At 38.6% G+C, this 24095-nt stretch overlaps 1 protein-coding gene across 1 annotated transcript; it reads right to left on the bottom strand.

Moving 5' to 3' along the window:
* Positions 1 to 308: 308 nt before the first annotated feature.
* On the bottom strand, positions 309 to 23559 carry LOC306861129 (proline-rich transmembrane protein 4-like). The gene is made up of 3 exons (XM_079403221.1): positions 23395 to 23559; positions 17655 to 18807; positions 309 to 3389 (listed from the first exon to the last, which is right to left on the bottom strand). The coding sequence occupies exons 2-3, from the start codon at positions 18709 to 18711 to the stop codon at positions 1357 to 1359; spliced, it is 3090 nt and encodes a 1029-aa protein (XP_079259347.1). The 5' UTR covers positions 18712 to 18807; positions 23395 to 23559; the 3' UTR covers positions 309 to 1356.
* Positions 23560 to 24095: the final 536 nt, after the last annotated feature.

Below are 24095 nucleotides of genomic sequence, written 5' to 3'. Positions count from 1 at the left end.
TGCTAGAATTTTTTATTTTATATCTCCGCATTAAATATGTGGATGATTATTCAAGCTTTCTCAGTATAACGATGTACAAAGACACAATTTGCATCCTTTACATCAACTGGATGTTTGTTAGTGTGTTGCTTTTCCCACAGTCACAGTCTCTGACAACTCAAGAGCCAAGTTTGTTTACCGCAGTGTACTCAACACTCGACGTTGCATATCCTATTCAATATTGTTTAAAAAATAAATAAAAGTACTTAATCTGTTACTTAGTTTTGGTTGTTTTATGTGTGTGAAATATTTTAGCATGAGACAAATGTCAGTTTTCAAAATATTTATTGTAAATTTAAAATGTCCAACAGCCTCTAATGACAAACATTAGATGTATCAGCAGTTTCTCACACGTTTTCAGAACATGCACGCTATAAAATGTACAAAGTAATTTTTCTTCATTTTAATATGTATTGAGTAACCGTGTATAGAGTTTTTGAAAACATGACATAAGACCTGGCAGATAAATAAATTATTAATTGTAGTTCTATATCAAATATACACTATAAAAAGGAAAACAAATGGCAGGCTATAGTTCAGTTTGTTAAGTGTTACAGAACGACTGGACTTTAGCTATCAGCAGAGTATGCTGCAAGAATACTTGCATCCTCCTTTTTATCTCAAGAGAAGTTTCCTTCCCCCCCGAGTTGATGAAACTGTTAGGCCTTTCAACAACATAATGCATTGTTGCAAAAAACAACAGGTACTTGAAGTTAACTGTGCAACTAAAGACCAGAAGCACAATGAACTTTTCTAAAGGTTTACAAAATTGGATTGACAGGTTATACTGTACTGTATTTAATTTGAAACTATTTTCTGATGCTATGTTGCCTAGTATTTGTTTAACGGTATGGTTATCAGTAGTTTGCACTCTCACAGTATTAATCATATAGACCAAAAAGTGATTTTGAACAAATTTATACAAACGTCACTGTTAGCATTATAGAGAAAGTTTGAAACAAATGTTTTACAATTACAATTTTATCAATCATCAAAGAACTTTTGTACAAAATCTGCCTAAGCTTCTGGCAATTGGTGGCACTTCTTAAACCTTTACAGGGATATTGACTTCAGAATCCATCTCTTTGGAGAACTTACCTGACAGAAGCAAACCAACCCTTTTAAAATGAAACATTTGGCACAGTTCTAGACCACAAAACATTTACCTGTATGTCTACACAGAGCAAATGTGTTTTGACACCCTGGCAAACAGACTCACCAAATCACCTAATCTGTCCATTACCTGCTCATCATATCTCTAAAACTCTTTTGGTTCCTTCATATTACATCATTTTGTCTGAAAGTAGAGGTCTCCCCCTAGAGGTCAATAGTCTCACTGCAGATGCTCAGAGCATCAATCTGTCTGCACATACTGATAAATTCTTCTTGAACAGGCTGCTCAAACTCTGACCGCTGGTCCATACTCTCTTCTGACTTTAATGTTCTGTAGGGTCTCTGTAAGCTTCCCCTTTGGTGGCCAGAGCTGGCAGTGTGGCTGGAACCCCCACTGAGGGTAGATGGTGGTGGATGGTGTCCTTCCGGACTAGAGCACAAAACCAAAGAGCCACCCAGAGACTGTCTGTAGAGGGAACAGGAGCTGGAGCTGCCTCTCCAGCGCTCGGGAGATGAGCAGGAACTTGAAGATGACAGTGAGGGAGAAGGGGAAGGAGGAAAACCTAATGATGGACCATCTGGTTGGGCTTGAGAAGCAAGGGGAACTTGGGGTAGCACTTCCACACATGAAGATGTTCGGTATAGGCCTGGATCAGGAGTAAGGGTGTCTCTCAAGGTTTGGGCACCGCTGGAGTTGGTTTCTCTACCATTCAGGGAGCGGTCGCTAGTGGTGAAGGGTCGTAAGGGGCTGAAGAGACTCATGGGAAATAGAGATTCACTAAACAGTGCTTCATCAATGCTTCGACGCAGATTTATGGGCGAAGGAGGGCGAAGGTCCGCTGTGGAGTCGCTGGTACAGGATGAACCCACAGAAGGGGCACCAGTGTTGGGTTGAGTGTTGGGCAAGTCCAGGTCAAGGTCACGATAGGCCAATGCCCGGTTGCTGTGGTATAAAAGGTCAAGGCCATTCAAGCTGCTGAGACGGTCGTCCACCAGTGTGTACAAAGGTAGGCACTCTGTCTCTCCGTGCCCAATTGGATCACAAATGGCCAGCTTCTCCTGGTGAGACAGAGTCCACTGGTAGCTCCCAGGAATGATAGGTGACTTTGCTGCAAGGAGTTCGGTCCAGCAACTTCCTGGCTGGGGAAGGTGATCAGAACAGTAAACTGGTTGAGCAACTACCAGAACCAGTGTGAGGCAAATCACTGCTTCACAGACTCGGCAGCTGAACTGAAAAGTCCACCACGGCCAAGGCCGAAAGGACTCAGCGCTTCCAGTAATTCCGAGAGCATGCAGCATGGCGTAGAGTTGCAGCCCTGCACAAGCCAGAGAGAAGACAGCACAGAGTAACACTGCGGCTGCTGCCCGGTCCCAATCTCGGCTCTCTGCAAACGGGCAACGGTTGTAGCGTTCAGCTGGTGTTGGTGATGTGTTGTTCAGATGATAAATATGCTTGGAGTCAGCACGAACATAGCAGTAGAACACAAAATATGCAGCTGATAGGAAAGTCGCCAGAGCCACAAAGGCACCTCTAGAGATCAAGGACAGAAACAGGTAGACTCGCTGGTCAACATGGAGTAATGCAACAGGGCCAAAAGCAGCAGCAAAGTGCAGAAGCACCAAGCAAGCCAGGAAACAAGGTCTCTGAAAGGCGGAATAGGACAGCTGCATACGAGAGCGCATTGACAGGAGCAGGAATACTAGGCCAAAGGCTGCAGTCATGCAGGGAAATGGTGCCTCGTAAAGTAACCGTGAAGCCTCTGTAGATGTAATGCGGTCCTGGTATCCGTATGCATCGTACACTAGAGCAAAGGCCCTAGTGCAGCCAGCGGCCACCAGGCAGAGACTAACCAGAGCGAAGTAGCCACAGCCTGATGGGTACTGTAGGGGCAGGCACAGGAGGTTCAGGGTGGAGGCCAAAGCGACTAGACAGAACATAGTGCCCAGGCCATAGATGTGTGCTTCCCACGCTGAACCCCATGTAGCCAGGGCACTGTTCCAATCAGAATATAGTGCCACAAACATAGGTGGGGCTGGAAATGGGTTGGGACTTTGAGAGAGGTTGGTGGAGAGGGTGGTTGTGCTGTCATTTTTGCTGCTGTTGCTCAGGACAGTGGTGGTGGTGGGCCAAGTGTCACTAGAACTGCAGATTCCAGAACGTTCTGCATTGCAGTCAGGGAGTGCAGATTCTTGGGTAAGATCTGTCAGCCAGTCTTCAGATGTAGCGGTGGCCATTTCTAAAAGGAAGAACAAACACATTGCATTATTAGTAAAGAAGACATGTAAAGATGTACTACAGATACTAATTCTCAGGAGACTACTCATGATTTAATTATTCAGTGACTCCCAGTTAAATATAAAAGTTGAATGGAAAGCTAGTTACAAACTAAGAAGAACAAACAAATAAATCAGTAAAAAACAGAAAAGGTAATTGGTACTGGTACTTTTACTGGTACAGGTACTTGTAATTTTCTACCAGAATTTCTACCACCATTTTCTGTTACATTTATGGACATTTCCTTTAACCCTAAAACACAACACAATGCAACGGCTAATTTAAAATATGCATAAAACACCTGTGAAAACTCAATATGTTAAATTCCTTCATATTAGCACAGTACATTGGGCCCTATTTTTGAGGACTTTTGAGTGCATACAAAATGGATATTCCAGAACAGACAACCAAGGCAGTCATTACTGTCACCAACTTCTGGCAACCTATGATTTGTTTTTCTGTGATAGACATCACCACTAGAGGGCATTTTTGAGGTGTCTGCCCAGCTGAGCATGTTTCACAGTGGAAAACCAATGGTTTAGATGTGGAGATTCCTAAATTTGGGAAATGTCTAGTGTTTTAAACCTACTAAAAGTAAAAGCTCTCAATATGATATTTCTAACGGGAAGAAAACGTTGGTGAACATATTTGTCCAAGTAGCAGGGATTGGTGGGCTGCTATGAAAGGCGGAGATACAACATCTGTTGTTTGTATATAAATGTAATTGTGATTGTATTGTTTGATACGCAGATTGCTCTGGGAGGAGGCTGCTGTTTTAGATTTTGGATTCTGTGGCTTGGCTCTGGTGCAGAGGAGTGTTACATACATTAGAGTTTCTTAGCCTAACAGAGTTGGAACAGCATGTGAAGTTCCACGTGACAGCCATTTCCAAATCTTGAAAAGGCTTCCTAATGCTTACCAAACATTTTATTTGGAAGTGATGTATAAGCAATCCAAAAGCAAGTCCTCAGATGAACTAACATCACCGTAGAGCATGCACACGTTATGAAAACCCACACAGGTTTGTTTGTGGCATCTAATATGCCACTGTAAAATGTCATAAGACATTCAAAATATGTAAATCTCCCTAGAATGATTGCCCTGCTGTGCATTTTCAACTGATGTGCAAATCCATATGAGATGGATGATATTAGCTTCCATAGCCATATCAGTCCTGTGCATAACAGCGTGGAGATGTACGTCAGCTCTTCAGACTGACACATCTAATTACACCCTTTACAGAGCAGATCAGAGTCATAACTCATCTTAGCTGCCACGATAGGGCTTTATAAAAATGCTAGTGAGTTTACTAAAGCCTTGAGACAGAAATCATGGAGCATTATGGGCCAACAAAGACTAACAAAGATTAGCTGATGCCAACTTTTACAGTGTCTCGATTTAGACATTTTCCAAAACAAATCAACAAATTTCCAGTCCCCATTCCTGTTTCCAATTTATCTTTGTTATATTCACAAATATGAACTGATGAAAACAAATGATGTTTTGCCCATTCCTTTTACATACATTTCTGAATGCATATTTCTGTATATTTATATGCAATTATATATTAAAATGGATTAGATTAAGTGTTAAAAAATAGCTCTCATCTCACAATGTTATGTCACAGGCATATTTTTCTCACTGTTGAAGTGTGACGTCAACCCACCTCCACATTGTGAATGGTGAATACATCATGTCTGAATGTTGTTGAGTGCTGGTAAGACCCTGCTTCATTTCTGTATGCTTTTATATGTTGGTAGTGACAGACAATTTCCTGTTACACCCAGAGCCAAATTAACTACTTTGTTTATGACCTTCCTCCTTTTAAAAAAGCAGAGGCCAACATAGAATCATGGGTCACTCCCAAAGGTGGGTCTGGTATTTTTTGCGCTGGTTTTGGCCTTTTTGGTTGATGACCACCACTATAGCTAAATATACTCATCGTGCCCAGTCAGTGGTGAGTATTGGCTTCTATTTTGATGTCAATGTGTTTTTTTTGTGTGTGTTTTTTTTTGATGGTGGGAGTAGATAATCAAACCTAGTTGCTCTTGATTAATGGTAGCGTGTGTGTGACAGCCACACACTGCTCATTAGATGCTTCTCTATAATCAACACTACCACAACACTAACCACCAAGCAGTGCTCATTAGATCTATAGCTTGACATCAAGATGGCTGTTTATCCACTTATATTAAATATAGGTTACAGCCGACTCCTGTTTGCAGCAAACTTTGGAATTGGAATACACTGACATGATTTCTTTTCAATAAAACTGTCTGAATGGATGTTCAGCTCTTATTTTCTTTACTCCTTTATGTTGTTAATTCCTGAAAAATATCCATTTGTTGTTCATACACAAAAAAATACCCATTCTTGATGTGCTTTATTCAAGAAGAATGCGCAGAATGAATTTCTGTGTAAATCCTACAAAAGCATTCATATGTAAATTGCCAAACTGATTTCAACGCGACATGTACGTACATACAAAAAGGATTTGAAAATGATTTATATAGAAATTTGTTCTGGATGTGTTTTAATGAATAAAATGTAAGACCCATTGAATTTAACATGTTGCTTTGGCTGTATTCTTAAAGATGAATTAAACGGCTTTAATTCATTCTCCTGTTTTGCTGTTTGTGTTTCCCTGTCTTCATATATGAATGTGCTAATCTTAAAATGTTTTTGGTGTCATTCTTTCTGCGTCAAAAGTTTTGCAATAAAGTTTGACAGAAAGGAAATGTCACACGTGTCAAAAGTGACAGTAAATACTATTTTAAATAAACTCTGTTCAGTTTCAAAGTAGTTACACAAAGGTTTCCCCAAAAATAAGCAACACAAGTGTTTTAAACTTAATTATAATAATACATATTTCTTGAGCACCAAATCAGCATATGAATGAAGGAACATGTGACATTGACGATTGGAGTAATGGAAGCTGAAAATTAATCTTCACCATTACAGGAATGAATTACGCAAGTTATTTTAACTCAATTCAATGTTTGCACAAGAATGTACAACTTGTGTTTAAAATCTTAAACAACCTAGTCTTAAAGATTCCTGATTTAGGAAATAGGAAATATTTTTGCTAACTGGCTAAATGGATATATTTGTGCTTGTTGAGTTAAGAATTCCTCATATTTATACCACACACAACTGCTTCAGAATTATTAAAGACCTAACAAGACCAATTAAAGACTGTAAGTATAAAGACTGAACAAGAACAATAAGCAAAAAATTATAAAATTCTGTCTCAAATGCCCTGTTTAAAAGATCAGCATAGCTAGAAGAAACCAGTTTATACCACCATGGAAATTAATGCTGGACTCAGCAGGGTAGTTTCTTGCTTTCTAGATGCTATCAAATGCCAATCTAAGTCAAATGAGCTCTAGATGGCATGAAATCCAGCTTTAGAAAGTGTCCAGCTGTCTTTATGAGAATAATTAGTGTTTGATTAACTAAAGGCTGTGAGCAGTGCGTCACTCTGACATGAGAAGAAAGTGTATGGTAGGCAGACACAGGAAGAGGGTGGCGAGAAGGCCGGGCCCTGATAAGAGGGTTTGTTGTGGCAGGAGCTTCATACGTCCTCCCTCTTCATTTCCTTTCGCTTGCTTGTGCCCTCCACCCTCAGGGGTGTGGAAAATATGACTAGTTTCTGGATGCAAGCCAGAGTTTCAGTCCAGGAATCAATCAAATCTCAATGACACTGATCCCTGCACACACTGGATGACACTCTATTTGTGAAACTGTGTGCACATCTATCAAAACTAAATTCCTCTAGAGAACACAGACATGTAAACATAGCAGGAATTAAAGGCCAGGTTAACATCATCCTCCCTTGGGGTTTCCATAATGTTATTGTTATGGCCATGCATTGTAATAGTACTGGATGGAAGTTCAGGAGGAGGGGACAGGAAGCAGACCATAGGAAAACAACTCCACTGATCCACATGGGGTTAATGGATATTCCTTTCAAATGATAGGTAGGGTCAAGCATTGATGGTGCCACCCTGGGTGAGTCTATACAGACATCTAAGATTTTGGGTTAAATGTTTTTGCCCACAAAGTCTGTTCAGACATGTTGTCACTAAATTAAATAGTTTTTATTCCATGGTTACATTTTATTTTAAGGTCCAATTCTCGCTATAAACAAGCCATTAACTACAACTTTCGCCTCAAACTCCTAATCTGCTGTTTATTAATAGTTCGTAAGGTGGTTGTTAAATTGGGTATAATTAGGGATGTAGAATATGGTCATGCCGAATATGTGCTTTCTAAGTACTAATAAACAGCCAATATGCTAATAGGCTATTAACAAACAATTAATTATGACTTTTCCCTCAATAAACTCCTAATTTGCTGTTTATTAATAGTAAGGTAGTAGTTAAGTTTAGGTATTGGTTAGGATTAGGGATGCAGAATATGGTCATGCAGAATAAATGTTTTGTAAGTACTAATAAACAGCCAATATGTTAATAATAGGCATGCTAATAAGCAACTAGTTAATAGTGAGAATTGGTCCCTATATTAAAGTGCTATCTTTTTTTGTTTGTAATTAGCATACACCAATACGTATGCTGATTGAATCACCCAAGACGGAGGTGTAAAGAGGATCTGGGAGTTTTCCAGGGTGTCAGAATGTGAACCAGCAACAAGTGTTTTAGGAGTAGGAATTCGGACATGACTCCCTGATCCGATAATAACAACACCCTCTGCTTAATTATGGAATACAGTGCTGTGATTTTGTTACAAGTACTCATTGAGATTTAATCTATCCTGCCTCACTTTCAATTTCTGCTCTCTCTAATAATAGATGAGTGGACAGCAGGGTAGGATGATCCCATTCATATTGATGAGGCCTGGGAATGCTGACTTAAAGAAGAGGGCAGTGAAGGAGAAATGAAGGAGACAGGAAGACTTCCTTCCCACATTCAGTTTTCGGGTGAGGTGAATGTGTGTGCTAGATTTCGAAATATTTTGCATCTTTAATTTGAGATACAGCAGCTGCAGTTTTGTGGGTCGGATCTCTGCATGCAGTTTACTTTACGAGACAGCCCATAAACACACAGATATTCTCGCAACCTGGTTCTTGGATCATTGTGGCATATTTTGTCCATCTATTAATGGAATTTAGGTTATCCCATTGAATGCAGCAGGAAGAAAGTAGGTTAGGTGCCACAGAAGAGAAGTTGGGTCTAAGATATACCTCATGATCAACAGGGAAGGTGACGTAAAATGGCACACTTAACACCATATGTTGATAGTGCTGATCTACTGAGACGCGTTGCGTAACAGCTCTCTTGGGCAGTTAGTGGTCGGCTTGTTTGTAGGAGGTGCCAACTATGAGATAAAAGTGCTCGTTTCTCCTCCCTCTGGAAGCAATTACTGCCAGGTAACAGGCGGTTGGACGTGGTGCACTTGGCCATACCATACCAACAGATATCTTCCTCCAAATCATGTAGAGGAGGAGGAAGCGTTTGACTTTAATCTTTCAGTGAAGGAAACAAGACAAGTTGGCTCACTTGTTACTGTGTTTGGGAAACATATTACATCTTTCCAGCCGATGTGCATATTATTTAATATTAAAATACTTTCTCCTAATCCAGTATAATGTGCAGAAACAAGTAAGCCATTTCAAGATGGATTCCTTTAGAAAATGTATCATCCCATCCCAACCAATCAGACACAGCTACACAGGCTCAATAATGTTTGTTTTGAGGCAGGACTATCTGTTTGTTCAACCAACGGAGAGCTGGTATAACATTCTTAAAGGGATATTTTACTCAAAATCTACCTATCCTCATGTTGCTTCTAAGAAATAGGACTTATTCAAAGTCCAAAACCAGAAATTTCACAGAATGTACTGATGAACCTTTTTTATATACACTTATAATGAATATTAGAGCTTTGAATATCCAAAAATAGTTCAAAAACATATCATAAATGTCGTCCATATGCACTATATTCCAACTCTTCTGAAGTCATATGCTGGTTTTGTGTGAGAAATACCAAAATAAAAGTCTTTATTTGCTGAAAATCCTGACATCCATCCTAGCTGTGCCTGAAGTATTTATGGCAGTTAATGAGTGAAGTTGTGTCAGATTTGTGAACAAATTGTTCTTTTGAATCAGATATTTTGGGCTAACTGGCTGATCCAGTGAAGTCACAAATTAAAAGATTCACAAATTCAACTGCTCTGGTTCTTGAGACAATGGGCCTGCTCCACACTTGCGGTCTTTGTACTTGAGCACTTGTCTGCTTTCCTGTATTTGGCTGGCTCAAGTGTTCAAGTGGCCATTTACTTTTGTGGACTGATACTTTTGTAATAAAATACATGTTTGGAATGACATTAAGTTGGGTAAACTATTAAATTTGGGTAAACTACTAATTTTTCATTTTGTGTGAACTATTCCTGTAACAAATTAGTCTGGGCGGCTAGAATGTAGTTCTATTTACTCAGGTCGAAAGTTTCTCCATTATACTTGTATTTTGAAAACTGGTTCATGTCCTGAGATGAAAATCAGAGTATAATTGTGTTGTGTTGTCAGATCAGCACTCTTCCCCGTTTCCTTATCACCTTCCTCCCATGGAAAGCCTGCTGGGAAAACAGAGCACACAAGTCTGAGAATGTGGTGCTGAATGAAAGTTATGACTGAAAGAATGGAGAAACAGGAGCATTTTCTAACCTAGTTATGTCAAACAGATTTCTGCAGTATGCCGGGCCAGGATTCAGTGTCACTGGAGTTGGCATCGTTTAATTACAATAACTTGACTTTCATGTTGGAATATGCGCAGCCCACTCTTAAGCGACTGAGCTTCATTACGGATCAGAAACGAAAACCTTATCTTTGTGACGAAGCAGGATTATCGGACTAATCCGAAGCAAAACTTTCCTATGAGAAAAAGCTATAAACAGACACTAGGTTGTGTGTGGCTTTGTAAATCTCACACATACCTTACTAGGACCGAAAAGAGACCTGACACAATGAGGCCAGAGTGTTAATATCTGGTCACTGGTCAGTGATTCCCACAGATCCAACTCAAATAGCTTATCCTATTAAGCACCACACATCAAGCTTCCGTGTTTGTTACATTTTTTATTAATAGACTTTACGGACTTAATAGACTTTATTCTTTTTGGAATATTACATTCCCAAATGTTTAACTATGCAGATGTTTGGGCATACGTGTGCGTATGGACTATGTATGGATGTGTAGCGTCAATGTGCCCAAATAAGTGTGCAGATTTGTGTGTACCTTAGGCTGAGTGTAAAAAGATTTCATTGCTTAGACACAAACATAACCTTTAGGGTGACTTGAAGACTGTTTGTGTGTCTACATTAATTCCTTGTGGTAACTGCTTAAGACCTGCATGATATTCTTTTTTGTTTATTGTCAGGATGCACGTTTCAAGTCTGATCACAGCAGATCTTCGTTCTGGTGCTGATACTGTCTCTCATTAGCATGAATAATGAGCTCTGCACCAAACCAAGTAGGGAGCCTACAAAAGGACAGTGAGTGTGTGTGTGTGTGTGTGATTGTGCACAGCTCTACTCATCTTCTCTTGACAGGGGTTCACTCATGCTAAACCATCAAGCATAACTTGGCCACCACTTGATTCCATGATTCTCTGTGAGAGAAAATCTAGATCGATCTGTCTTTCTGTCTGTCTATCCCTTCCATCTGTCTAATCCATCTATATCGATCTTTATCCATCCATTTACATTTTTATGTAGCCGTCTATATCAATCCATCCATCCATATCTATCTATTCTATCTACTGTATATCTATTTATCTATCATCTATATATTCATCCATCTCCATCCATCAACCCACATCTAATCCATCAATATCTTTCCATTAATCTATCTATATATTTATCTATTCCTATTATATCTACAGCATCCATCCATCCATCCATCCATCCATCCAACATACTTCCCATATATGTAATGAGATGTGCTTAAAGGAATAGTTCACCCAAAAACGAAAATTTTGTCATCACTCACCCTAATGTCGTTCCAAACCTGTATAAGTTTCTTTCTTATGTTGAACACAAAAGAAGATATTTTGAAGAACCAAACGGTTGTGGGTCCCTATTAACTTCCATCATAGGGAAGTAAATACTACGGAAGTCAATGGGGACCATCAACTGTTTGAATACCAGTATTCTAAGAAAGAAACTCATACAGGTTTGAAACGACATAACATTTTTGGGTGAACTATCCCTTTAACAAAAGAGAACCTTTAAGAGCTCCTTGTGGTTTTTCGTCAACAAGAAAGAAATTCAGCCAGCCATAAATATTAGTATTATATATAATTGTTTAGATTTTTTATTTTACAGTGATATATTTTAATAGTATTTGTTTTCCTCTTTTGCTTCTATAACAATAACAACAACAACAATAATAACAACAATTAGTTATTATTTGTAATTATAGCTATTTTGATATCACACAATTTTGGCTAAATTGTGCAACTCTACAAGCAAACCTGGATTCGCAATCTTAATTGTCTTAAATCTGTAATTTATTTTTAATTCATATATTTATCTATCCATTTTTTTTTATTTCTATGTATCTATGCATTTCCCCAACATTAGCCTTGTACTGAATTACTCTCCGCTGTCTCTTGATGGGTGATTTAGAGATTCTGACTATTACACCAGCTGTGTTCCAATGAAGCGTCAAACGTCCCCCATCACTCTCCGTCAGAACCACCCGGATCACCAATCCTCATTAGATGATGAGAAATGTTCTCTCAGAGCTAGTTATTCATCTAAGCAACCCTCTTGACCTTCATCTTCCTGCCTTGTTCTCTTCTACCCCTCCTCCTGCTCCTCTCTCCCTGGTCACCATTAATAAAGAGGGAATTAGATCAGAATTTTTAATTTTGACCCCTGTACAGTGTGACATAAATCATTTAATCTCCCTCATGGGGCTGAATGTGTATGTGTGTGAGATTATGAACACATTGCAGTATGTTCAAGTACAAAATGCCAGTCTGAATTTAATTAAAAAAAGGATTTTTAGGCTAAAAAACATTGCTAAATTTCCTTTTATTTGGATTCAGTGAAGTCACACACAATCTCCAAACAGGCAGTAATGATTTAGTTAGTCTAGACGCTTTGAGAGAGCCTAATTTTAGGATTAACCTTCTATGAAATGACAGTGAGGTAAATACTTTAAGTGTATTGTTTGTGAGTGTGTGTATGTTTTAGTGATAGCCTGCACATGCCTCTGTCCGTACCCAAAACACGCTGTCAACAATATACTACATAGCACTTTTCAGCAGTGTTGCCATGACAACAATCACATTGTAACCAGCCTGAGAGCCGTAACCTTGACAACCGTTTAGTTTATGATCTAACATATTAACAACCCTAGAGTTCAGTGCTATTTCATCCCAAAGAAATACATACAGAATTTGCAAAGTGATGAAGATTTTGTAATATTTTTCATTACAATTAAACGTTTCCCAACCTAATTCTCATTGTCGTATGAGAAACTCATTTTTCATAACTATAATTCTATAATTGTCTGGAAAAAGTTTATTTTAATTCACATAAATATAGTTCACATAGGGAAGTCGTGGCCTAATGGTTAGAGAGTTGGACTCGTAATCCAAAGGTTGCGAGTTCGAGTCTCAGGCCGGCAGGGATTGTAGGTGGGGGAGTGAATGTCCAGCGCTCGCTCCACCCTCAATACCACGACTGAGGTGCCCTTGAGCAAAGCACTGAACCCCCAACTGCTCCCCGGGCGCCGCAGCATGGCTGCCCACTGCTCCGGGTGTGTGTTCACGGTGTGTGTGTGTTCACTGCTGTGTGTGTGCACGTTGGATGGGTTAAATGCAGAGCACGAATTCCGAGTATGGGTCACCATACTTGGCAGTATGTCACTTCACTTCACTAAATAATTGTACAATTATTGGAAATTGTAGATAAATAAGAATGAGATTTCTCCACATTATGAGTGGTAAAAAATATGTAAGCATGTATGTTTTTTTTCTTTTGATTTTAGTGTGATAGTGTGATGTATGATCAGGGTTTCCAAGTCCACAGAAATGCACTACTTGTAAACTGTTGCTTTTAAACGGTTTTTCTTGCAGTATAAAGGTTTGCCGTATTGAAAAAGTTGTATTTGACTGAAACATATTGAAATATTTTACCCATTTTTTATCCATCAATGATCAATGCTAAAATTGTGCTAGATGATGGATTTTGTATCAGTGGGATACTGGTAGGGAGGCTTTATGAAAACAGACTGTGGTAATGATATAGTGATTTTTAATTTGTATAACACATAACAGTAACTGTAAATCATGTATTTTAAGAATTGGAGTGGCATATTTTGGGTTTGATTGGGATTGGGCCATTAGACTAGTTTTAAGCTATTTTTGAATGGCCTTTAGACTAGTTTTATTTCGCAGACCTGGCAACCCTGCATATGACCCAGACAGTGTTTGAAAGATTCAGGCTTGTTTCCCTTTCCAGTCTATCACTATTCCAACACTCCTTTCTTTCCTGTTTAATGCTCTCTTCTTTCCCAGCCTCCCCTCCTCCTCTCAGTTCCAGTGTGGTAATTGACCTTGCTCTCAGCTACGGCGTGTTTTTGAGGTGGGGGATAAGCAATTTGTGGCAGCCTGCACTTCCAGAAGACAAGGTGACCCAAACATTAGTCGATCATTTGCTGTTTCACACACCCCCATACCCACAAATGCAGAGGCAGTGTAACATGCTCTTTAGAGTACGAGCAATGTTTCTGTAGTGCCTTCTAGAGGTGCAGGGAGCATATTTATGTAAAATCCTATTTGATGTATCTGTTGCTAAATTTACACTGTTTATATAGTGCCACAATACTAAATTGTCTTTAAAGGTGCCATAGAATGGAAAACTATATTTACCTTGGCATAATTGAATAATAACAGTTCTGTACATGGAAATGACATACAGTGATCCCCAAACACCATTGTTTCCTCCTTCTTATGTAAATCTCGTGAATGCAAGACCACTGAAAAATAGGCGAATCAGAACATAACACCGACTGTGACGTTACAGTCGGGATCATGTATGCTCCCAACATTTGCATATACCTGCCCATGTTCTAGGCCAGCCGCCAACCGAATCATCAGAAGTTCTGCAGATATTGTGACGAAACAAGCGAGGACAACAGCGAAAATGGCAGATCATGGAAATAAATGTTATGTTCCAGGGTGTGCAGGAGATGTGAAGTGCAGTGTATTCAGAAAGGCACGGAAAGCGAATAACACGTTCTAATAAAATAATGCGGCCACTAAAGGGACATGGTTAGCTCCTTGCTAGCTGTAGCCTGTTACAGTACACAAGATTTCACTTACCACATAAACAGAGTAAGGAGAGATGCCTGAGGATGATGGCGAATGATTTACAGATCCTGAGCACCACTGACAAGCATCTGATCTTGTAAAATGTGTGGTAAGTACTGCTGCTCCATAGAATAAACAGAGTTTGTGCGATCTCGAATCTGAAAGTGAAAGTGAAACTAAAAGCATTTGAAAGCAGTTTCAATGCCCAGCATATTAATAACGGCTGCCTGATGCCCGCATTTTATTTACAGTATAATTACCCAACGGTATAACTGCGTGAGAAAGTATTTACGTAAATATATATTTTCCCTGTGTTTCCTTCCTGTGAGCTACTGAAATGAGTCGGCACTGTGAAACAGCCAATCAGAGCAGAGCTCAACATTATTATTCATAACCCTTCCAAATAAGGTAATAACAGACCATTTCACTCTAGGGAGAAATCCTAGGGTTGTAATGGACATGTAAAACCGTTTCTGGATAATTTTTGCCCTTACCTAAGCCACACATCTTCTAAGTAGATATTAGAGAACAATTTAAAATATTGTATCAATGCATTCTATGGCACCTTTCACTTGTGTGACTCATTTACATCTGTCAAATGTTTACTGATTGGCTTAAACGGATAGTCCCTCAAAAATGATTTCTTCTGTGGAATACAAAAAATATATATATTTTGAAGTATGTTGGAAAAAAAATGGAAGTCAATGGAAGACTATGGAAGTCAATGGGGCAACCATTTGATTACCAGCTTTCTTTTAAAATATTTTATGTTCCACATTGGAAAGAAACTCACTGAACTACACTCTTAAGATACTTCATTTCTGAAATTATTTGTTTGGTTTTCTTTGTATGTATGGATTACTTGGGTTATTATTGACATCTGGTGAAAATTTCATGTCAACAGCACCTTTAGAAATATATTTACTGAGAAAAATGGTGACATGTTCAATACTTATTTTACCCGCTATATGTATATATACACAAAAGATAATATTTTGACTCCCCATATCTTTTTCTGAAAATCTCTATGCATTTCCTTTCTCCATCATCTAAAAAAAAGATTCAATGATTTCAAAAGGAAAGGAAAAGAGAAGGACATGGAAAAATACGTCTCTGGGAGCCAGGAGAGGTTGAAAGAAAACATAAGACTGAAGGGCTAAATGAGACTTATTGCAGGAAAAAAAAAGAGATGCCCAGTAAATGTCAGGAGAGGCCTATTACTGCGAGAGAGGATGGATAGAGCAAATTGAGAAAAGGGGACTAAATGTTGAGAGAGGCATGCTCAGCATCCATGAACAGGCGGTGCGGAAAAACATTGTCCCTGAGGATTCACTGGCTCTGCTGACTCTGCCATGGGAACTGATCACAACTGGCTGCTTCTCCAGTGCAAATCCCGTGCTTACTGTACACATACACACCTGTCTTACCGCTCCCTGAGCTCTAGATATCAAACAGAGCCATGTCAATACTGGTTAGCATGCTTGGCCACCTCACATACACCATATCTAGGTGTCTGACTGGCACACTATTTTCACAGATATCTGGAGAGTTTTAGTTTATGATCACCTCAAGGAGGTGTGTATTGATTGAGGTCTGGATCGTATCATGGGCTTAGGTCTAGATCTTCTCTTTAATGATTTAATGACTAAAGTATAGTCAGTGTTGACCTTGGTTCAAAATGTTGCAAGCCTTTGCAAAAAGGTGACCCTGCAGTGGGTTATAAAGACCAAATTTGACCTTAAATGATGCCAGTGTTCGTAATGGTAATAATGCTTACTGCATTTTTTTTTTAAATAGTATGCAAAATAGTATGCCTCTTTTTTTTGCAACAACATTACAAAATATGCAGTAAACATTTCAAACAGTAGTATACTAAAGTACATTTTTGTCATTGCTGACTTCATAACATTAGGTTTGGTCAGACATAAATATGTAAATATCTACATTTGGATTGTTAAAGCAGTTTTCTGTAAAAATATTAAGCAGTTCCTGCACATAAGCCAAGAATAAGATTACGGCTAATATTACAGTACTTGTAGTTGATCAAGTGGAGAATTATTGGATGCAGTATACAGTAAATGTAGCAGGTAACGTACTGTAGGTACTCCATACCTATCATGTACATATTGTATATAACATTTTTGTACAATGTAGATATAGTTTTTTAAATTATCATTATTTTTTTCATGACATATAGTTTTTCCCTTAAATTGTCATTACTGTAATGCACAATAAAAATCTAATTTTCATTACTGTAAAAATGATTGTATTTTATTAAAATCTGCATAAATTAAATTCAGTAAAACAATCTTCTATTATATTTAGTAGATTAATTTAATTTAGTAAATTAAATATTTTTTCTGCACTATTGTTATAAGAATGAGATTTATTTGCACTATATAGTAATCTTTTTTTCACACAAAATCAAATTTGCCTTGATTTTTGGGGTCACATTTGTCTAACTGTATACATACTGTAGTCCAATAGTATGATATTCTAAATATAACCTATGTTTCCTTGCCAGGAACAAAGCTCACAGACTAACTATATAAACAGACATCAGCCATCATGGGGCGGTTCCTCTTCTTACAATCAAATTAAACTAATTCTTTACACTAATTATTGACAACAGTTTGCATATTTTAGGTACTCTGAGGCTATTAATCAATTCATCAGCCTCATTGATTCCACTGCTAACCCTTGACTGGTAATCAATAAGGCTCTGCAATTCATTAAACACCCATTTTCACCTTAAATAAAGGTATAACAAAAGAACAAATGTAATACACCCATGCCAGCTAAGGAGGGGTCGAATTTGTCAATTTTTGGTTATCTTAGATCACATGCTTGGATTGGAAATGAAAAGACAGGGAGGGGTTGACTAACCTCCTGCAGGCAGGGAGGGAGTAGGATCTGGGCCAACACTTTGCAGTCTTCCCCCTTCTGATGGGCCTGTGGTCTGCTCTACCCACGTAAATCCATCCAGAGCCTTGTCAGTGGTTTTAAAAGTTGTCCATTCTGGTTTCGAGGCCAAGTTTGTTGTACTCAATGTATTTTGTCGAGTGCTGATAGTGGTCAAAGTTTCAGTAGATACTTCTGGTTCTGCTGGTGTGATAAAATGTGTGGTTTGAAACGAAGGTATCGTTAGTTGTGACGTTGTTGCCTGAGTGTCTATGGGTACGGTTTGGCTACTGTAAGGGTTCATGGTTTCCGTCATCAGTCTCAGTGCTGTAGTTTGCATGATGCTGGTATTCTGAGCAGTGGATACAGTGTATGTTTGTGTCGTTATGTCTGACATTGTTGACTGAGTGTCTGTGGGTACAGTTTGGTCACTGTAAGGGTTCATGGTTTCCGTAATCTGTCTCAATGTTGTAGTGTGTGTGATGCTGGTTCTCTGAGCCGTGGATACAGTGTATGTTTGTGTTTCTGGTTTAGATATCGTCGTTTGTGGGGTTTTCGCTGTGCTTTGGCCATTATTGGGGGGCCAGAGATCAAGATCATAGCTTTGATCAACTTTAGGAGGTTCTGGTCTATCTATTTGTGGTTTGTTCCTGAGTAAGTCAATTATTGGCAGTTTTGCTGATTTTAAAGGCAGAAGGGTGCCTATCTGGACAGTGCTGCTTTGACGTTCCTCAAACGAGGTTGTGGTCGGCTGGTATTTTGGGCTCAAGTCCTTCGAAGAAAGAGTATAGTCTTGTGTAGTTGCTTCTGGGAAAGTTGTGCTCACCTTTGTCGTAGCAGACCCTTTAGTGTCACCGAATAAAAACCGTGATCCCAAACCAAACAATGGAATGTTAGATTTCAATGTTTCATAGATGGGCATGCCCCATCCTTTGGAGCCTGCCTTGGTCTGGGTCGTCGGTTTTGGCTCAGAATTGCTGAAAAACCCACTGACAGAGCTGAAGAGAAAGAAGACCACAAGAGTCCCACGCAGAAGAAGCATTCTGCCCCTCTAATCTCGTCACGGACCACTGCTCACATGGTGTCTGAATTATCAAGGAATGCCCACCAGATGCACCAGGCTTCTGTTGCAAATAACCTAGAGATGCAAAAAACATTGATATCTTGTCAGTTCACTTCAAGTAAGTTATATTACAGCTCTTTTCCCATTACACCTGTATGAGGACCAGTTTAAGTTTAATACTCTGAGTTTATACCAAATTCGCATCTTCTTGCTGTGACAGAGGTGGCCTCAACTTGCCATTGACAGAGCAATTATAGAAGCAGGGCTCTTGAAGAATACTAATGGGAGACCAGAGGTCTCTTTGTGGCGGTGTATGTATATATGGGGGTGGTGTAGTAGGACGCATAGAGGCCCGGTTTCTTTGTGGAGCTGTGGGCTAATTTTGGAGTATAAAGCTGATGGCCTGTAGCCTCAGTGAGAGGAGTTGAATTTGATGGAATTTCTCTCGGAGTGAGACTTGGACTCTTTTTTCTTTCTTCGCCACCCCCGCGTCCCTCTCTCTCGCTCACTTTCTCTCCCCCTCACGCAATTGATTTGTTCTTGAAACTGCACTAAACTTTCTACTCTCCCACTGGGAATAACATCAGTTGTTTTTGGTCAGTAAATAGTGGGATAAGTATTTTGAAGTTATTTCATTTCATTTCTTTCTGTAACCCCATTGTGTCTCATCCGTCTCTCAATGCCATCTGTATCGCAGAAATGGCCTCCCTCAAGAGTCTTTTTAAAGACCTCACAGCTTAATGAGGTTTGCTTACTAGATTAAACCAACTAACTGGCTCTAGGTAAATGGGTTTAAAAAAGATTGATGGATCTCAGATTTGTCTTTGTGAGAAAATCCAAACATCTGCCACAGTCTAAAGATGTTTTAAAGTCTCTTCAAAGCTACATTTATTTGATCAAAAATATAGTAAAACATTATTACAAAATTATTACAATTGAACTAGCTTGTCTATTTGACTATATTAAAATGTTATTTATTCTTGTGATGAATTTTCAGCAGCCATTACACCAGTCTTTCAGAAATCACTCTAATATGCTGATTTGGTGCTCAAGAAACACTTCTTACTATTACCAATGTTGATTTTTTTTTAGCTGTTTTTGTGGAAAAAAAAGTATGTCTCTACTGTCACTTTTGATCAATTTAATGCATCCTTGCTCAAAAAATATGAATTCCTTTAAAAAAAAAAAACAATTGTCCAATCAAATAAAACAAAATACTGATTCCATGTCACAATGAAAAAGTAAGGTCAATGCTAATATACTGAATTAAAGGATGCAGTACCCTGTAAAATATATTGTGCTTGTACACAGCACATTTTGATATCCAGCTATTCTGTGCGTACAGAACATTTGCTTATGATGCATAGCTGAGCAGAATGGTAGTGTCAGAATTAAAAACTGCATACCACCATAATACTCTCACCATTTCTGATGCCCCTCACCATTTCAGAAGCTTTTTTAACAAACGTAATCTTTTCACAAGGGGCGCATTTGAAACCTGGCTGAGTCATAGTCATTACCGTCATCACTACTCAGACTGTTTACTCATTACCACACACCATCTGCTTTGAGCGAATAGAGTCCTGTCTTCTACAACATCGCTATTAAAGACAGCATTACTACAGGTCAGATTTATCAGAAAATTTATCAGAAGCTTTGCTTTCCCAGCCCCTAGGTTTTTCTTTCACACCTTCTGAAATGTTTTAAGAACAGTTTTGTCTGTGCTAAATGCCTCAGTAAGTCAGACCCCACAGGAGCTTGTTAAACAGCATCACAAACTGTGATGCTGTGTGCATGTGTCAGAGTCAGTGCCAAACAGGAAACATAAGTGATTGTATAGCATTGAGCTTTACTATTAGACCTTCCCTCTTTCATTGTCATTTGGTTCTACCATGCGTGGCAAAGAAAGGGCCTGCCAGAGCAGGATGTAATCACTCAAGCAGAAAAAGGGAAAAAGCGAGTGCTCGAGAGCTACTCCTTATTTAACATCACACATTTATTCCTCGCCTGAAATCCCTCCATTGTTGAGTTTTTTATATTTGGGAAGTTATCCTTCACCATAGAGCGTCTGTAACAATCCCCCCATTAAAACTTAATTCTTACACTCATAATCATCCTAATAACATTTGCAATTATCATCCAAACTGTCACAATTGTCATTTTTGCTCTAATTCAGTGGTTCTCAAATGGTTTTGTTTCAAGATCCAGATTTTGGATTGGCTATCCAGTAAAGGTCCAACGATCATACAAAATCTATTTTGAAATTTGGTTTTATACGTTCAGCAGCCTGTTCATGTTGCCATCTGTTTAATTTCTTGCACCAAGCGACAAAATTAATTTTACTTGTCAAAATACAGATGCAGTTGGATGTGCAACAGATTTGACTTTGTGAGAAGAATCAGCCATGATATTTGTGATCATTACGGATTATTGGTTCCTGTATAACTGAACAATTAAAAGTTAATATGCAAATGACTAATTAATTCGAAGACGTTTAATAGCTGCTGTGAAAAACATAAGCTAACAGCAAATTTACAGACACAAACACATTATATAAAGTTATATAAAGAGATTAAAAAGTGGTGTATTTTGAGTACACTGCCATTCAAAAGTTGTGGTCAGTAAGATTTTTTTTTTTAAAGAAGACTTTTATGCTTGCCAAAGCTGGCTTTTGGACATGGAAAAATGTTCCTCTCCCTTTTAAATGTTTGAAGGACTAGTCATTTTGCCTTCATACCTATATACACAATTGTATTTTATAATGTGTCTTTCAGCACTGTAGTTTTTCTAGCTGTCCACAACCCTGTCTGGACCCACCAGTTGAGAACCACAGCCATCACCATCTTTTGTAAACTGAATTTTTGATCCAATGCATTACTTATCCGATGAAAGGCAAAATAGTGATTCTACTTTATCAGATGAGAGAGGACCTGATTGAACCGAGCAGGGAATTGAGACAAAGTTGTAAGATCAGAATTAGGGTCAAAATCTCCTTATCTCAAATATGTGTGTTTAAAGTAGGTTTAGTGCTGAGGACCCTCTTAAGTGGTGATGGATCGACCCATCATAATATCAATTATTTTAACAGACCTCTAGACATGCATGACGGCTGTGGGAATCATTGGTTCACGCCTTTATGAAATCAAATGATTTATTCACAGAGCCTTTCTAGTTCTTATCCTATAAACAAGATGGGGGAGGGGATATTTATGACCTGCAGCCATACACAGCACAGGAGTTTTCCTTTAAACAAAGTCTAAAAGTTTTTAGAGACAGCGAAAGCCATTAGCCTAACCTTAACCTCAAATTAACTCAACCATGAACAAGAACAGCCATGGTCTGGCGTATCATGGTCCAAACACAGCTTAGTCCTAAACAAAGAATATTTAGTGTGGTTCACCAAAAAACACAGAAATAGAAATCAAACTTAATCCTAGTCTACAAAGAATTTTAGTAGTAAAATATCTTAAATTAGGATTTGAGACATATTAGTCTAATTAACATGTTTTAGAGATATTTTTAAGATGATTTTGCAGTAATTTGTGTACTGTGGTTGAAAAACATTGCTATGTCAATAAAACCACACCAACAACCATCAGTAGTTGTACGCTAGGTTTATGTGATACATTTATCTATATTATTATTGATTTACATAAATACTTCATTGTGTGAAAATCAGTAGTTTTGGTGTCACATTGAGCACTCATTAAACTGTAACATGTACAGTAGACAACTGGACACAATAACATCAAACCAAGGGCAATGTCCAGTTTTACAGAACCCCTAAATCACCTCAATCGACTGGTTTGATGGAGCATTGAATGTGTTGTTATTTTACACAATGTTTCTCCTCCCATTCCCTCACACTACGAAACACTGGGCTCAATACTGTTGACTCCATGTACACAATCATTTTCCACATCAACGGCTCTCTGCGTCCTCATGGCTGTCAGTCGCCACAGTGTTCAGTAACAATGTTATGTTGCAGGCAATCCATTTATGTTTAGCCTGTATGTGCATGGAAATTGCTGGGTGTTTCATTGAATCCACTGCTAGCAGTATCAGTATACACACTCAAAATACTCATAAACTTGATTTCTTATATGTCCATCAGTCAAATTCTTTAAGATGTTTTTAAAGATGCCAAATAACCTGTTGACATTTGTGATTCTTTGCCAATTTCACTGTAATTTCCAAATGTTTCACCATTTTCTGTCTTGGCACAGGCACAGTGCTGTTGCTCTGAAGAAGTCAATTACACTTGCCTGTGAAAACATGATAAATGACCTGTCACGTTAATGTTTTTGTGGGCTTTTCTCTTAAAGCATCCGGATCACCTGATTATCTCAAAACGCACAGGCTGCTACGCCGACTGCCTTCGCCATGGTTACCAGAGGAGCAGAATGCGTCTGAAATGCAGAGCTTTTCTCACACCACACATATGTGAATGTGTGAAGAGGTCTGAGATACACAACCATCCGTTTAGCACAATCAAGAGCACGAGCCGTGGTAATCAATCAAATACAGATGTTTAAGGACCTGACTGAGATTGTCACATACATAGAGTATACCTAAATCAAGAGATTCAGGCATCTGCAGTGAGGCTGTAGCTTCTACAATGAAACATTTCTAGAGCGATGAAGGACAGAAGGAGAAACTTACCTTTCTCCCAGTGGAAGAGAGCAAACAGAGAATCCAGAAGAGCCACCAGCACTCCACTGCAGGAGAGCGAGATCTGTCTCTCTGTGCGTGTGAGAGAGAAATCGTTTTTGGTCGCACACTCTCTCGATCCCTCTCTCTCTCCCTCTTCCTCTCTCCTCCCCTCTCCCGCTGCATCAGTGTAGGATTCAGATGCACAATATCTGGTCACACCTCGCTGAGCAGATTGTTAGAGAGCAGAGAGCAAGCACCGTACAGCAGGCAACCGTCAAGGAATTAAGGGTCCTTCACAGATGAAAAGCACACATTCAAACACACACATTTAATTCATATGCACACTAGAATATACCATTACCAACATCTATTTTTTTCTCTCACAATTTTTAAACAATCTTTTAGACATTCAATAGTTATGTACGAATATTTCTTGTAGTCCTACTTTACATTGGGTCATACAAACTTCATGTATAATACCCATTCAGCAAATTAGTTTGAAAATGCTTAAATACTTTTAATAATAACTTTTATTAATATTATTAATATTTATCATAACTTTTAATAATATTTAAAATCTATTATTTATTCAAAATACATTTTATACATTTAAAAATACAATTTTAATTAGTAACTTAAATATAGTAGTTTTATAATAAATCAATTTATTTTAATTATTTGTGACTGGAGCACAAAACCATGTGATGCAA

This window comes from Barbus barbus (assembly GCF_936440315.1).
Source record: "Barbus barbus genome assembly, chromosome: 42".
Taxonomy (NCBI): Eukaryota; Metazoa; Chordata; class Actinopteri; order Cypriniformes; family Cyprinidae; genus Barbus; species Barbus barbus.
The sequence above is the reverse complement of the archived record's forward strand: the minus strand, read 5'-3'. Positions and strand labels throughout refer to the sequence as shown.